Raw genomic sequence first — 16,530 nt, forward strand, 5'->3', positions numbered from 1 at the left:
CTCGTGATTCCTTGGGTGTACGTCCTCCCGAGATTTGAGTGGGGGTCTCCCCCAGGGGTCTTTCACTGGCAGCCAACAAGCAGCAGCAATCCTTCTACTTCTGCACCACCCTTCATAGCACTAAGGTTACAAGCATATGATTTCCTTTTTATATGAGCTCTGGAGCTTTGGACTCAAGTCATGTTTGTGTGGTAAGTGCTGTCAAATCCTAAGCCATGTCCTCAGACTTCTGCATCTGATTTAATTGTGCGCAATCTCAATTATGCATAGGCAGAAAATGGTAGTAGGGCATTTTCTCTAGACTGTCAAAGGGCACAGTTTCTATTGCATGTGCACTGAAAACTAGTTCAGATCAGATTATCCCAACTCTCTTATTTCCAGGATGTTCCCCAAGATGTGTTTGAATAGAAATAGGGCATTATCAAGGGGTCACTAAGGACTATAACTTATTGCCATTGTTTAAAGTTGGTATACCTACAGGCCGATACAGATGGGGTTCCCAGATTTTCATCAATGTCTCTGTGCATAGTATAGGCAGGTAGGGCTACTAGGCTGCCAAGTGAATTGTTAGAAGGTTGATGGTCCAAACTAAGTGGAGTCTGAGGTTGCTGAGCTATGCTTGCATGTCTCATTACTAACCAAGCTCACACAGAGCTTCAGAACTTAGAAGTTAATCCTTGACTCCTGAGGAAGCTCTTAAGGATGAAGACTTATTAAAAAGAGCATACACAGGCAGGGCAATGATGGTACACACTTTTAATCCCAGCACTCTTGGGATCCCTGTGAGTTCAAGGCCAGCTTGGTCTACAGAGCAAGTCCCAAGACTGCCAAGGCTACCCAGAGATCCTGTCTCAAAACAAACAGAGATAGACAGACAGACAGACAGATAGATAGATAGATAGATAGATAGATAGATAGATAGATAGACAGATAGATAAATATATAGGGAGCTCAAACTGGCTGCACAGAAGAGTGAGTTTTATTGTCATATCTCCACATATGTGATAACATGTGTTACCATCCATCTTCATTTTTCTTGTCCTATATCTTAACCCCTTCAAGCTTTTTTACCCATTTGTATGCTTTGTGCCACGTTAAGGATTGAACTGAAGGCCTTGTGTTTGCTCCACCTATATCTACCCTTGAGCTTGCATCCCAGTGCATGTCCACCCACATATACACATAATTGGAGATGATACTTGTAACTTGGCCTCTGAAGTAGACAAGATGACTGACATTATGAACCTGTGTTACCAAGGTTTGTTTGGTTTTTTTGTTTGTTTGTTTGTTTGTTTCAGGATCTCATGTCGCCTATGCTTTAAACTGTATAGATCAAGATGACCTTGAATTTGTGATTCTCCTATACTTCCTGTGTGCTGGGATTATGAGCATGAGCTACTATGCCCATGTTTATACGTACTAGAGATCAAATCCAGGGTTCCATGATTACTAGACAATTCCTCTAACAACTGAGTCCTCTCTCTCTCTCTGTTTTTGTTTTTGTTTGGTTTTGTTTTTGTTTTTGTTTTTTCGAGACAGGGCTTCTCTGTGTAGCCCTGGCTGTTCTGGAACTCACTCTGTGGACCAGGCTGGCCTTGAACTCAGAAATCCGCCTGCCTCTGCCTTCCAAAGGCTGGGATTAAAGGTATGCGTCACCACTGCCCTGAAAAAGTATAGTATCTTGATCATAATAGAAAAGAAGTAAAAGGAAACCTGTGTAATAAGATATTCGTTCAGTACGCTCAAAACTGAAGGGGAGAGAGGTTGTTACAAGTGTGATAACAGAAATTTCTCTAAACACTTATATACACCTATAAACGATAAAGTTCTCCAAAGTGGCAGCTTTGTACACCCCAAGGCTGACAGTCTTCCTTCCATCCACAGGAGTTATTTCTTACAAATTTAGCATAGGGCAGGAGGAATGGTACACACCTTAAATCCCAGCACTTGGGTGGCAGAGGCAGAAGGATCTCTGAGTTCAAGGCCAGTCTTGTTCAGTCTTGTTCGAGTTCCAGGACAGCCAAGGCTACACAGAAACCCTGTCTGGAAAACCAAAATCGAAACCAAACCAACCAACCAAACAAACAAACAAAAGAATTTACCACAGGGCTGAAGAGATGTGGTCAAGAGCATTTACTACTCTTCCAGAGAACACAGCAATCTTCCAGCACCCACAACATCTCTAACTCCAGTGCTAAACAATCTGATGGCTCTTCTGGTTTCCACATTTACTGGAAACATGTGGTACACAGACATACATACAGAATTACTTTTTTTTTTTTTTTTTTTAAGCACTGGTGCAAGGATAAGAATATTGCAATTCTCCTTTTCCCGCATCTACAATAATCAGGACTTTTAAAGCTACGTAGGATCAAGACAGCTTTCTTTTCAGACAGACACACCTTCTTACATTGTATAAGACATCATACACACATATCCTGGCATCATTTGACAACAAAATTCTCCCTGAACATTTCCAAACTGCCCTCTAGGTGTGGAGCTGTCTTTCTTGGGAGCCCAACACCATCTTTTCCTTCTAGCTCACCTTGGGTTGTTCTGCACTGGGTTCTAGCTGCCCTGGCCATGCTTAATTTCTTGTGCTTTTGTCTTTGCCTGGCAAACTCTGCTTTACATCTGGATAAAGCTTTCTGAAATGTCGGATCTCAGCACGTCCACATTCCCAATCTAAGTTAATTATTCCTGCTTTGGCTTCCCACTCAATTCTATACTTTAAAAATAAATGTGTGTGTGCGCGCGCAATAGTGTGATGTCAGAGAACAACTTGATGGAGTCAGTTCTCTTTTTTCACCAAACATGGGACTCAGATTATCACTTGGTGGCAACCACTTTCACATGGTGAGTCACCTCACTGGTGCTTAGTTCCGTACTTTTCACTTTTCTACCTTGAGACACCATAGTGTTTTAGTGTCCACGGCCCGCCTCAAGCGATTCTCACCGCCTTAGAACTACTGAGTTCTGGGTTAACCCAGCTCTGTTCGTGGTCACATGCCCCTCATCCTTTACCTAGTACAATTACGTGTTGAAATTTTAGTAGAGAAACATTTCTTGAGCCGCTAAATAGGAATTGGTGTTCCGGGAACGGTTTGGCTAAAGCATGTTCAGAAAAGGGGAGGGCATCTTTCTTTAGCGCTCACAGGGTTGAGCTGAACTGGGGAGCGTCTCTGGTGCAGACTGGATTCTCTTGCCTTGGCATTGGAGCCACGGCGTCGGAATCGAGAGGTGCAGCAGCAACCATAGAGAGCGCGCGGCTGGAGCGAGGGGCCCCGGATGCGGTCACCATAGAGACGGGTGAGTGACAGGCAGCGGAAGAGGAAGCCGAGGGCTGGGTTATGAGGTGGCAGCGGCTGCAAAGCGGAGCTCCTCGGCCCGCAACAGGGTGGGCTCACCGGCGAGGCGGCTCCGTTAGCCGTAGGGCTTGGATGTTCCTGTCCCTCTGACCCGCAAGATTCGAGAACCCGCTCGGTCCTGCTCTCCGCCGCGAGCTCCCTTCCTCCGCCCGAGTTCGAAGAGCAAACCAGCTGGACGCCTGGCCTTTTCTGCAATCGTGGGACGTAGGCGATTAATTTCTGTCTCCAGATGGCCGGCTAGGACTCGCTCTGTGCCTTCTTCTGGGGGCTGGCATGGAGATGTGGTCGCCAAGGGAATTATAGGGCACTGGCTGGCGCAGGCGGGTGCCCTGTTGGAAGGTGGTGAGCCTCTGCTGGCCTTCCCGGACCCCCGCGTTTCTGTAACTGCTGCTGTCTCCCGGGTTGTTTTTGCTTTATTTGGCTTTGTTTGATAACCTCTAGCCACAGCAAGAGTGTCTGTAAGTTGTCTCTTGCTGCTCTTAGAAATGTGTGCAGCATAGCTTTTGCAGGACGAGTAGGATGGCCAGCAAAATGGCTCCATCAACCATTGCGCTCCTCTGAGAGGCCAGCTGTGCTGAGTCACTGTGACTGTTCACCTCATTTGGGTGGGCAGGTGGGTGGGCACCGTGCATGGTTGGTGATCTTATCTGACAAAGAGGGGATTTCTAGAGTCTGGATTTCTTTGACACTCAGGAGCAGGGTGGAAGGAGGCCTGCAGCAGTCCCTTCTAGGGCCCGAGGAGACATCTGCAGGATAGGACAGTGTGTCTGAGGCAGGCCCTTTTGGTCAGATTGTTGTTTGAATGGTGCATGCACTTTACCCTAAGCTCTGCGTCATCGGGTGCTGCTGAATTGGATTAGGTCCATGCCTCAAATGGCTGTAGACCTTTTGGGGTTAGGTTTGGCAGTATTGCACTTTCTTTTTTGCTTTTACTGGACTACAGACTGCAATCCTAGTAGGGAGTGGCACTGTTCACATAGACATTAGTATTTTATTGAGAGTGTATCAGCCCCATGGCCACTGAAGACCAGGCATAGGGAGTTAGGGAGACTGTGGGGATGCTGGGCTTGGAAGTCGACACACATTGCTCCTTTCTCTGTTGCTGACCTCACTGACTCCAGGTTCTCTGGTTAAAACTGTGGGGCTACTGCTGGCCTGGGGCGCATCAACCTACTAATCCTTGAGACTGTGCCCCTGGGGCACCCTGTGTCAGGGCCTGGCACCATGCGACTCAGCTCCCTGTTGGCTCTGCTGCGGCCAGTGCTCCCTCTCATCCTAGGGCTGTCTCTGGGCTGTAGCCTGAGCCTCCTGCGGGTTTCCTGGATCCAGGGAGAGGGAGAAAATCCCTGTGTAGAGGCTGTGGGGAAGCCACAGAACCCAGACTCACAAAATGGGCTGGACCAAAGCGATGAAGACTTCAAACCCAGGATTGTCCCCTACTACAGGGATCCTAACAAGCCCTACAAGAAGGTGCTCAGGTGAGGGTGATTGTGCATAGTCCCCTGGAACTGACCCTCACTCTAGAGCTGTTTGCAAGGTGCTCAGGTGAGGGTGATTGTGCATAGTCTCCTGGAACTGACCCTCACTCTAGAGCTGTTTGCTGTTAGGTTTATGTTGCTACTCTGTGTTAGTTTCCTAGAAGCCTTTGTCTTACTTTCTATCTTGGTTTGCTCCCCAACTCTGAGAGCGTCTTACCCATTGGTGTTAATGTTCACTGTTCTTGAACAGAGCTGTACCTGCACGAACCTACTGAATAGACCTACTGAGTAGAGCCTGTCTCCGCGTAGCCAAGTCCAGCCTCGCCTACTGAGCGGGCACTCACCCCGGTAGCTAGTTATTAGTGATGAGGGAGGGATCTCTCCCCTTTCCCAACCCAGCTCATTTATTCCCAGGGATGTATGTGCTAGGCAGGCTGGTACATGCTCCCTTAATGGTTCAGGAGCTGACCCCTTATCTTCTGGTCTCTCCATAGGACTCGGTATATACAGACAGAGCTGGGCTCTCGTGAGCGCCTGCTGGTGGCTGTCCTGACTTCTCGAGCCACACTGTCCACCTTGGCTGTTGCTGTTAACCGTACAGTAGCACATCACTTCCCTCGGTTACTCTACTTCACGGGGCAGCGAGGGGCCCGGGCTCCTGCAGGGATGCAGGTGGTGTCTCATGGAGATGAGCGGCCAGCCTGGCTCATGTCAGAGACCCTGCACCACCTTCACACACACTTTGGGGCAGACTATGACTGGTTCTTCATCATGCAGGACGACACATATGTGCAAGCCCCCAGATTGGCAGCTCTTACTGGTCACCTTAGCATCAACCAAGACCTGTACTTAGGCCATGCAGAGGAATTCATTGGTACGGGAGAGCAGGCCCGGTACTGCCATGGGGGCTTTGGCTACCTGTTGTCACGGAGTCTCCTATTGCGCTTGCGGCCACATCTGGATGGCTGCCGAGGGGACATTCTCAGTGCTCGGCCTGATGAATGGCTTGGCCGCTGCCTCATCGACACTCTGGGCATCGGCTGTGTCTCACAGCACCAGGTGACAACCCCTTCAAGGCAGTCCGAGTCCCCCAAAAGTTGGCAGTGACTGAATGATTGCTGTCCAAACTGAATTTTCCAGCCTGTCCTTTTGTCCTTCCCAGATGCCAGCTTGCCCCTTCTGCTCTCCCTTGCTCACCTCACAGCCCTGGGGCCATCAAAAGTGTGTATTTTTAGGGATCCCTAAGCCAGCCAGGAAGAGATGCCTGAACTCATCAACCCCCCTCTCTGCCCACCTCCAACCCCCTTTTTCCACACCCAGTGCACATCACAGTTAAGGACAATGTTAAAATGTTCTAGAGTTGGTCACCCCCACCACACCCCCCCAGGTAGAAAGCCCAGAGATCCCTCTACGTCCCCGCGAGAGTGGCTCTGCTCTATCATAGAAGGCCGAGCATCCCAGGGGCAAGGCATATTCCACACCAGCCTGCTGGGATGTCCTATGGCTGTATTCTCATTGAGCAGTGAAGTTAGTTCTTGGGGAAAGAGGAGGCCCTTAGTTGCCCATTTGCCTTCTTATTTCCAAAATGTAGGCATTAGAAGTAGGAATGGAGGTTAGGGGCCCACTGCTTCTCGGTCCCTGGTCCCTTCTTGAGCGGTAGCGATGACAGTTGTGAGTGCTAAGGAGACTGAGACTTTGAGAATCACAGCTTATGTGTGCAGCATTGATTGTCTGATTGGTCCCTCTAGGGGCAACAGTATCGCTCCTTCGAACTGGCTAAGAATAGGGACCCTGAGAAGGAGGGGAGCCCTGCTTTCCTGAGTGCCTTCACCGTTCACCCGGTCTCCGAGAGTACCCTCATGTACCGGCTCCACAAACGCTTCAGTGCTCTGGAGTTGGAGCGGGCTTACAATGAAATAGAACAACTGCAGGTGAGCCAATGTAGTGAGTGGTGTGGTGCCTGAGGGTCATGGCTGGGAGCTTAAAGGGAGGCTGGGGAGTCAGCTGAGTCAGAGGCTGTGTTGGTAGGGTAGAGAGAGCCTCACCAGCACAGAGACACAAGGGACCCTGGGGTCCAGGACACTGCAGCGGAAGCTCCCAGGGGCACAGGGACCCTGGGGTCCAGGACACTGCAGCGGAAGCTCCCAGGGGCACAGGGACCCTGGGGTCCAGGACACTGCAGCGGAAGCTCCCAGAGGCTTAAACTACGTTAGTGCTGTCCCCAGACAACAAGCCACAGCGTCCTAAGCTTCTAGAATTGTGCTAAAAGCCCAAAAGATAGAAGGGAGGGGAATTCTGTAATGTGGGGGTCATCAGAGGTGGGTTATAGATCAGATAGATAGGTCAGAGGATCATGAAGAGGATGTTGGTCCTGTGAGCGTGGAAGTGAAAGTGTGTTGAGCTTTATAATTTGAGATCCACTTCTCTTAAGCAAATGCCCCTGGCAGCAGCTGTGAAGGTAGGCATTCCTCACCTCTCTTCTGTATTTTAGATGAAGGCAGTTACAGGTAAGGGGACTTGGTGGTTAGCCAGGGCTCTGCTGATGGACCCTCAGAGCCTGGGCATCTGGAGCCGAGTGTGATCTTATAAAACCAGAACTAATGTCGGTTGCATTCCCTCCAACTTAGGCCCAGATCCGGAACCTGACAGCGCTGACTCCTGAGGGGGAGGCAGGGCTAAGCTGGCCTGTTGGGCTTCCGGCCCCTTTCACTCCACACTCTCGCTTCGAGGTCCTGGGCTGGGACTACTTCACGGAGCAGCACACCTTCGCCTGTGCAGATGGGGCTCCCAAATGCCCACTGCAGGGGGCTAGCAGGGCAGATGTAGGGGATGCTGTGGACACTGCTCTGGAGCAGCTCAATCGGCGCTATGAGCCCCGCCTGCGCTTCCAGAAGCAGCGGCTCCTCAATGGCTACAGGCGCTTTGACCCCGCAAGGGGCATGGAGTACACCCTTGACTTGCTGTTAGAAGCTGTGACTCAGCGAGGACACCGACGCTCCCTGGCCCGAAGAGTGAGCCTGCTGAGGCCACTGAGCAGAGTGGAGATCCTGCCTATGCCCTACGTCACTGAGGCTACCAGGGTGCAGCTGGTGCTGCCGCTCCTGGTGGCTGAAGCTCCGGCCGCCCTGGCTTTTCTTGAGGCCTTTGCTGCCAGTGTCCTGGAGCCTCGCGAACATGCATTGCTCACCCTGTTGTTGGTCTATGGGCCCCGGGAAGGTCGTGGGGGCCCTGACCCATTTCTCGGAGTGAAGGCTGCAGCAGCTGAGTTAGAACGACGGTACCCTGGGGCGAGGCTGGCCTGGCTTGCTGTGCGAGCAGAGGCCCCTTCCCAGGTGCGACTCATGGATGTCATCTCCAAGAAACACCCCGTGGACACACTCTTCTTCCTTACCACTGTGTGGACAAGACCTGGGTCGGAAGTCCTCAACCGCTGCCGTATGAATGCAATCTCAGGCTGGCAGGCCTTCTTTCCAGTCCACTTTCAGGAGTACAACCCTGTTCTGTCACCACAGAGATCTCCCCCAGGTGTCCCCGGGGCTGGCCCTGATCCTCCGTCCCCTGGTGCGGACCCTTCTAGGGGGGCCCCAGTCGGGGGCAGATTTGACCGGCAGGCATCAGCAGAGGGCTGCTTCTACAATGCTGACTACCTGGCGGCCCGGGCCCGGCTGGCTGGTGAACTGGCAGGCCAGGAAGAGGAGGAAGCCCTGGAGGGGCTGGAGGTGATGGATGTTTTCCTCCGGTTCTCAGGGCTCCACCTCTTTCGAGCCGTAGAGCCAGGACTGGTACAGAAGTTCTCCCTGAGGGACTGTAGCCCACGGCTCAGCGAGGAACTGTACCACCGTTGTCGCCTCAGCAATCTGGAAGGGCTGGGGGCCCGAACCCAGCTAGCCATGGCTCTGTTTGAACAGGAGCAGGCCAACAGCACTTAGCTTCACCACCCTTGTGTCTGACTTAGCCCCAGGAAGGGCAAGGCAAGGTGACGGACAGATGGAGGGCTGGTCACTGTATTTTTTTAAAAATAAGAAATCTTATTAAAAGTATCTTCTGCCAGACTGTTTTTAGGTCTAGGGAGAGGGGTAAGAAGAAGCATCCGTGGGAGGGTTGTGGAGAGTTTGTCTGCCGGGTTCCACTGCCTTCCCCTTCTCTTCCTCCCTCCCATCCCAGTCCACAATGACCACAAGGCTGCTGTCTGATAAGTGACCTTTAATCCAGCCCTCCCCACCCTCAGCGCAGCGCGGGAGAGGGAGTCCAGAGCCCAGGGCCTGTGCTGGGCGGGGTGGCTGGTCCACAGTGATGCTTGTTCACGGGCTCCTAGGTGTTGCGCACGACCAGCGACTGCTCCAGCTCCTGCCTGCGCTGCTGGATCTTTAGAGGAAGTGTGAGCAGGGGCAGGGTTACAGTGATCCTGGTGAGTGACCAGGGGTACCCCATCCTGGCACCCCTTCCCTGGAAGAGTCTGGGAGCCAGGAGATTACTGCATGGGGATGTAGGGTGGTGGACAGGTATTGGGCATAGGCGGCAGCAAAGATTGTTGCCAGGTGAGAGGCAAGACTGAAGGAGACGGAAGCCTCATGTTCCAGGGTGTCCATTACCTTACAGTAGAAGTAGCGGCTGACGGCTTCCTGGGACCAGGGCTGGTGGTAGAACTCAGCCCTGCGTTCTTCCTCAGGGTTACCGGCCACATCTGTCATCACCTGGGAGGGTGCATGGGGCCTATGGTGAGTTCCAAGTGCCTCGCCTGCCCCTGAGTTGCATGCCCATCTTTCCCTCCCCCTATGCTTGTCTTCACATCAGTGCTCCCTGAGCCCTGTCTTCACCTTGAGATCACGGCTCTGGGAGCGGAGCAGGTCTTGGACATAGCCTTTGGGGTCTCTGGAGAAACTTAGCATGAAGTCCCTCTGGATCTTGAGCTGGTTTATGGACTCAATCGTCTCATGGATCTACAGGTAGAAAGACAGTGATTTCCACCCAGCCCTGGGATGTGGGAGAGGAATGCAAGAGGAAGAAGAGGGTGGGCTTGGGGGGGGGGCTTGCTTCTCTCCTGAAGAAGAGTTCCCCTGAGCCCTTGCTTCTGAGTTCAGTGAGGGGGGCAGGGTGGGCAGAGCTGAATTTGGAATGAAGCCAGCTTCTCACAGTAGGGAGGGCTGTGTGTGCCTCGTGTCCTAGGCCCATGCTGTGCTCTGAGTGCTTTGTCCTCTCTCTTGGTTTAATGTCCCACTCCAGCTCTGGGCTCAAGCCGCACCTTACTGTCCAGAGCACTGATCTCCTGCTGGTTGGCCGTGGACAGGAGGAAGCTGCTCATCTGCCCCTTCAGTGGTTCCTCCACCTCCACGTCAATGTCATAGCACGCTGTCTTCTTCTGGTCTGATGGGTCCACGCTGCCAGAGAAGTCCAGCCTTTGATGTCCATGGTACACCACAGAAGCCCAGGGCTAGGGCTGGGGTGGGCACATGAGGAGGGTGGAAAAAGCAGGGAGGGGAGCAGGGAGCTAAACTTCCAGTCTGTGGGGAAGGCTGGGCCACCTCACCTGATGACATGGTTGATCACAATTGGGTCAGGGGGCAGCAGCAGGGCTGTGAGGCGCTGGGGAATCTCAGAAAACTTCAGGCGGGGACAGTCAAAAATCTGAAGCAGGATAGTTGAGAGACAGTAGCTAATAATGATCCTTCCATTCTGGAAAGACCACTAGAAGCTGAGGGCAAGTCAGAATCCTGGGTGCTGATGGCAATGAGCCAGTCTGGAGGTAGAGAAACAGGCATGGCTAATCAGGAGGCCAGTGTGCAGTCCTAAGTTTGCCATGCCCTGTAACAAGCTACTTAGCACTGTGGGTCTTAGTGCCTTCACCTCTAGAATGGGGAGATTGGCAGCCCTATTTCATGGGTTGTTATGGAAATTAGGTAAATCCATGTACAACAACGAGTGTCTGAAGTGGTACATGGTAAGTGCTCAATAAATACCAGCTATTCTTTCTCATATCTATCTACTGTGTTGATTTTAAAATACATTAGTAGTAATGCTCTACTTTTGTTAGGTCATTTTTCTTTTTCTGTTATTTGTTTTTTTTCGTAGCCCTGGCTGTCCTGGAACTCATTTCTGTAGACCAGGCTGTCCTCGAACTCAGAAACCCGCCTGCCTCTGCCTCCCAAGTGCTGGGATTAAAGGTGTTCGCCACCACTGCCCGGCTTGTTTTTGTTTTTTTGAGACAGGGTTTCTCTGTATAGCCCTGGCTGTCCTGGAACTCAGTCTGTAGACCAGGCTAACCTCGAACTCAGAAATCCACCTGCCTCTGTCAGGTCATTTTTTAACAATTTCATTTTTCCCAGCTGCCAGACACAGGTGATGGCACAGCTCACACCACTCCTCATTTCAGACAGACAGGAGGCAGAAAGAATAGCAAAGTAAGTTACCCCAAGTCTAGACCTGAGACTGGCGGCACCTCAGAGATCCAAACGCCAAGTACTAAGAAGATTACATCACAGGATGCCTTTCCCCCAGTAGGGTCCCAGATTCGCTTCCCTTGGGGAGCAGCTAAATAGACTGTGAAAGAGCTTGGGCTAGACCCTGCTCTTGGCTCCAGAGCCATGGTCCTGAACAGTTCTGGTATTCAGGAACTCAGCAAGAGGAGATAGCTACTTTTGGGAGGTGCTGCTGCTAGGGCACTATCTCTGCTCCCCAGACCCTGTGGCTAACATCTGTTACCTGCTGGAAATACTTGTCTCCATTGATGTATTCCTTGTCATGGGAGTCCTGTAGCCTGTTGGTCTTCACATACTGCCACAGTGCCTGGACAATGGCTGAGCGGCTCTGTGTATGCAATCCCAGCAGCCTGGCTAAGCGGGGGTCCAGTTTGAACTGGGGAGGCTAGGAAAAGGTCACCAGGAAGATGAGATTGAAGGGAGAAGTAGGGCTCAGGTGTGGAGGTTAGGGTCCTTGGCCATGTGCTCCTGGAGAAGGTGAGTAGGCATGCTCTGTGGATGGCATGCAGGCTCGGGGTAAAACCAACCTGATAGTCCAGCATCAGGAGCAGGGTGCAGCGCACACTTAAGTCCCCTGGTCTCTTCACTTGGAACCCATCTGTCTCCTGGGTTGTTGGTGTCCGGTGCCACTGTCCAGAGGGAAGAGCTAGGTTACCCACAGATGCATGTGGATGAGGAGAGCCTAGAGCTTTAGGATGGTCCTCAGTCCAAGTCTGCAGCTGCTTCAGGCTGATGGGAAGGCTGTGATTCAAGGGCAGAGGCGATCCATCTTACCTCAACAAGGTGGTTGTCGGGGCCATAAAGGTCTTTGTCCAACTCAATGACCAAACTCTTGAAGAAGGAAGAAAACTTCCTCTTCTGCTTACTGGGCTGTAGGAAAGTGACAGGGACTGTGGGGGCAGAGCAGGGACCATGGACACAGAATGGGCCAAGTTGGCGGCAGGCAAGCAGTATGCTCAGAGGCAGCCCGATGTACCCAGACTGTCCCCAGGCCCACCAGCCCATACCCACCCCAGGACACCTGGAGAGACCTGGGCCAGGACGTACATCATCCAAGAGCTTCCCCTCTACCCGCAGCTCCCAGGAGGCAATGCTGCCATCAGAATCTTCGGCATCGGGCTTCGCAGGGTTAAAAGTATTGGAGATATAAAGGCGCAGCTTTCGCTTTTGCTGTAAAAAATAAAGTGTAGTACAGGGAGAGGGCTGTGTACACCGACCCAGGACGCCCTGCTTCCTCCTACTGGACAGGGCACTGAGAGCCCTATTCCTACTTCCACACTAAGGCACCTTCATGGGCCTCTTCAGGGCCTCCTGGATGTCCACCCGCTTCCGCATGATGGTTTGATCCAGTTTCCTCTCAAATGCTAGGAGGTCCATGTAAGCCTGGGACTCGGGGACCAGCTCCCGAATCTGGAGAAGGAACAAAGTGGGAAGCAGGGCTCAGACCATCTTGCCATGCAGAATGTTTGTCTGTTGTATGGCCACAGGACACAAAGGACTTGCAGGGAGCTGTCCAATTGATTTCAGGACGTGGAGAGTGAAGACAGGACTTGTCCCCGGGACTCTATTATATAGCCTCATTGTGTGTGGATAAAAATAGCTTCTCCCTCCAGGAAAATCCATGCATCTCATCACCAGGAAGGACCAGCGACTGGTAGCCCAGCAGGTGCAAGTGCCCAGCCTCATCCTATCACCCCCTACTCATACAGACACCCTGGGTCCCTGAAGAGTACTAAGGGATTCTGGGTACCTCAGATAGTTGGGAGGTAGTGTAGGTTGCCTCAGGAGCTCCCCAGCTGCTGTCCCTTTCGCATGTTCAGACTCTCCTGCTACTTTCTACTCCCTCCACCCAGCAATTTCCAGTCCCTTCTTTGTCCTTTATGCCTTTGGACCACTGGCATTCCGCCCCCTTAACCTCAGGCCCTATGTTCTGCTCCTCCTCCCTCCGTGCCTCTCCACCTCCCTCCCTCAGTCCAGCCCCACCCTCTTGGAAAGGGAGCCTCACTTCCTAATGAGCTTTTAAAACAAAAAGTGAAAGTGGCTGAGCCCAAAGCTTTGCTCCTAAGGGAGGAGGGGAGGATGGAGGAGCAAAGGGGTGGGGCTGCCTGGGGGCTGCTGTGAAAGGCACTCACCCTTTGAGGGAGGATTTTGTCAGCCATCTTCCTCCTCTTGGCACTGTACATTTTTAAAAGAAAAAACCAGGTTACCATGGCGACAGATCTGGGAGTAACGAGGCCACCTGCTAAATTATCCCCGACATCTCCGCCCGCTGGCTGGGGTTCCCACAGCCTGCTTGTCTGCCTGTCTGAGGGCTACAGCAGCGATGTGGAGCTGGTAATTCCCTTGGAAAGCAGGTCCTTTCTCTGGCCTGGTACCCCCTGCCCCCACCTTCTACCTCACCACATCCTCAGAGCCAGAGAAAGTCAGACTTAGGAGGAACTAGTGAAAGAGAAGATGCTGCCAAAAGATGGGGACTGCAGAAGTGTTTGCAAAAAAAATCCTGGAGGTGGGGAAGACAAGGAGAGAGAAGATAGCTTCTGTGGGGCCTCTCTTGCCAAGAGAGCCTGAGCGCCAAGGAGGGGAGAGGTGACTCTTCCACCTGGTTCTTAGAGCTCCTGAGCCACCATGGTGTAAAGTGGTGGGACTTAGCACCCCTGTGGCTCTGGGCTTGGAAGGGACTGTTTAAGGGTAGGAGATGCTTATGGTCTTGGACCATCTGCCGACCAAGGGACACACTCCAGTCACAAGGACCCTGGAAGTGTGTGCAGGAAGATTCTGTGTGAGTTTGACTTAGCCCTGTAACCAATGGGGCCGAACCTAGGGTAGACAGTACCTGGTATTGGATGTTTCTCAGTTTCAAAAGCAACACAGAAAAAGCCTTGGCTAGCCAAGAGAGAGCACACAACCTAGAAGATAGCTCTACACTGCCTCCATGTGGCACTTTCACTCACTGCCCCCTCTATCCAGAAATCCATTCTATGCCCAGGCAAGCAACTCATTAAAGAAAAAACCAACCCATTCTTAGGCTGGATAAGCCTCTCATCAAAGGATTGACTTATTTCAAGTAAACTGTCCACACAAAACTCTTAACTTACACATAAAAAAAAATGAAAGAATGTCTTGCTATACAAATAAAGATTCACTTTGTAAATGAATTTATTATGGAATGCCTATGATTTCCCTTGATGTGTAAAAACTATTTAATAATGAAGTAGAATTGATATTACACCTTGTATAAGAACCCATCTGTTGTGCAAAAGGAAGAATGTGTGTTTGGCTAAATACCGATGCCCATAGGGGCATTACTCTTGCCAAGAGCCGGTGGGAGTGCCACCAACTTCTCAGACAAGGAAATAAGCTGGTCCAGTGGCTTAGGGGCAGAACTGCTCCCTCGGAGGGGTTATAACACCTCTTCATGCCCACTGCCAAGGGTAAGGACTGCAGAAATCTAGAGGGGTTCTGACGCAGCTCGGGACTCAGGACTGGCCCGGAGGTGGCCCGGAGGTACCAGAGGACTACATTTTAGAAAACACACAGCTAAAACTCAACCCTTGGTCTATTGCTAGCCCTGCCTCTCCCCAAAGATTGAAGCATCTCCCAGAACTTGGGGTAAAGGATGGGAGAAAGGATTTAGCAGGTGACAAGCAGAAGAATGAAGGGTGCGTGCAGAGAAGGGACACTGGCAGCAGACTATCGCAGCCTGTCTTCACTGTGGGCACACAAAAGAACCAGACCAGTGCCCCCTAAGCCCTCCCCAGAGAATATCCAAGCTAGAATGACTTGGTCGCTGCTAACATCCTTCCTTGGCTTCCCATCTCCACCACTCACCCACCTTGTCCCTAAGGCTTCTGCCTGCCGCCCCTGCACGCCCTTTCACGCGGGGGTGGGGTGGGTGGGGGGGCACTCACCTGCGGCTCCGCGCTGGGGCGGTGGGCACGGGCTGGCCCTGGCCCTGTGCTTGGCTCTGCCCGGGCGGGGGCGCTGCTCGCTTGCGGGCGGGCTCCATGCCCGCAGGGGCCAGGCCGGGTCGTACCGCGGGGCTGCCCATGTACGGGGAGCCCGGGGGGCCCATGGGCGCCCCCTGGTGGGGCATTCGGGCTCCAGACGGCATCCCGGGGCGCTGGGGGGTGGGGCGGGAGGTGAAGCAGAAACCGGGGCCGGCAGGTCAGATTCGGTCCGACCCCCAGGCCAGCGTGCCTGCGCTCCCGCCCCTCTCCAAGACCCTGGGCTGGTAACCCTGAGCTGAGCGATGAGTGGGAGTGATTGGTGGGAGGGGCGGGGGCGCGGGAATCTGCGCGGCTCTGGAGGAGGGGGCTCGGCGTCTCCTTGCATGAAGCTAAATGAAGCCAACCGAGTCTCAGAGCCGTGCAAGGTACCCCCAAAATGAATATTAATGGCGCCTTTCAACCTTTCAAAGGTTGTTCATATCTGTACGGTTCTCTGCAAGCCAGTCAGAGCAGGTCTTTTCATCCCCACTTGACAGATGGGGCAACTGGGGCTCAAAGAAAAAAGCGACCTCGACAAGGTCACCCTGCTCTTCCGGGCAAAGGCAGCAGCACCTGACCGGCCCTGCTCCCCGCTGCCTCGCTAAGGTGAGGGGCTGATTTCATGCCCTCATTTCCCATTCCCCGATTTCCACACCCCACTTCTGGGGCCGAAGTCTTTTGTACCTGAGTCCCCTCTCCATTTCAGAGCTCCCGGTTTTGGCACCTCAATCTCAAACATAACTGGTACAGCTAACTCCAGGTCTCCACACCCACTGACTTAGCCTGCCTCTTTAATTCATTTCTCTCAAGATGATACAAGAGGCTGGGCAAAGGCACCCTAGGGTCTGGTGTCATCAGACTCTGCCAGGTTTTTCTGAGTGGCAAGTGGGGAACTGGACTAGAAGTGGGCTGACAGGGATGGTGAAGGCGGCCATCTGTAGCAGCATCCATTTTCCCCTCCTATCTGCCCACAGGGACAACCCATCCCTCACCCGATCCCAGTAAGGGTAGAAACTGGAGGGAAATGAGGCAGGTTAATTTTCCCTGGCCACCACCTTTGGGCAGTCAATCAAAAAAAATGAGGTGCGAATGCAAGTGGGGTGTCTCAGACTCCACTTGTCCACGTCCAGGACGGGGGGCGTCAGGAGATGGGCTGAGTTCAGAAGACCAGAAAGGGTATCAGGGAGAGAGGGTGAAAACCCTATTACTTAAACACTCCCAT

General features: G+C 52.5%; 2 protein-coding genes across 6 annotated transcripts in view; one reads left to right on the top strand and one right to left on the bottom strand.

The window, feature by feature from the left end:
* The first annotated feature begins 3,330 nt into the window (after positions 1-3,330).
* On the top strand, positions 3,331-8,896 carry Chpf2 (chondroitin polymerizing factor 2). The gene is made up of 4 exons (XM_031380184.1): positions 3,331-4,846; positions 5,341-5,905; positions 6,595-6,777; positions 7,474-8,896. The coding sequence occupies exons 1-4, from the start codon at positions 4,593-4,595 to the stop codon at positions 8,773-8,775; spliced, it is 2,304 nt and encodes a 767-aa protein (XP_031236044.1). The 5' UTR covers positions 3,331-4,592; the 3' UTR covers positions 8,776-8,896.
* A 136-nt stretch (positions 8,897-9,032) lies between these two features.
* Positions 9,033-16,530, bottom strand: part of Smarcd3 (SWI/SNF related, matrix associated, actin dependent regulator of chromatin, subfamily d, member 3) — a 32,495-nt gene continuing 24,997 nt past the window's right edge. For 3 of the 5 annotated variants that reach the window (XM_031380187.1, XM_031380188.1, XM_031380185.1), the window contains 12 exons: positions 15,231-15,442; positions 13,455-13,497; positions 12,610-12,732; positions 12,354-12,492; positions 12,097-12,212; positions 11,850-11,951; positions 11,546-11,707; positions 10,374-10,471; positions 10,089-10,224; positions 9,664-9,786; positions 9,439-9,540; positions 9,033-9,211 (listed from right to left, as the gene is read on the bottom strand). In XM_031380187.1, the coding sequence (XP_031236047.1) occupies positions 9,158-9,211; positions 9,439-9,540; positions 9,664-9,786; positions 10,089-10,224; positions 10,374-10,471; positions 11,546-11,707; positions 11,850-11,951; positions 12,097-12,212; positions 12,354-12,492; positions 12,610-12,732; positions 13,455-13,497; positions 15,231-15,442 (1,410 nt within the window). In that variant the 3' untranslated portion in view covers positions 9,033-9,157. The remainder of the gene's footprint in view (positions 9,212-9,438; positions 9,541-9,663; positions 9,787-10,088; positions 10,225-10,373; positions 10,472-11,545; positions 11,708-11,849; positions 11,952-12,096; positions 12,213-12,353; positions 12,493-12,609; positions 12,733-13,454; positions 13,498-15,230; positions 15,443-16,530) is intronic. The other 2 variants (XM_031380189.1, XM_031380186.1) reach the window with 1 other exon arrangement.

The sequence above is a fragment of the Mastomys coucha genome, unplaced genomic scaffold (genome assembly GCF_008632895.1).
Source record: "Mastomys coucha isolate ucsf_1 unplaced genomic scaffold, UCSF_Mcou_1 pScaffold19, whole genome shotgun sequence".
Classification (NCBI taxonomy): Eukaryota; Metazoa; Chordata; class Mammalia; order Rodentia; family Muridae; genus Mastomys; species Mastomys coucha.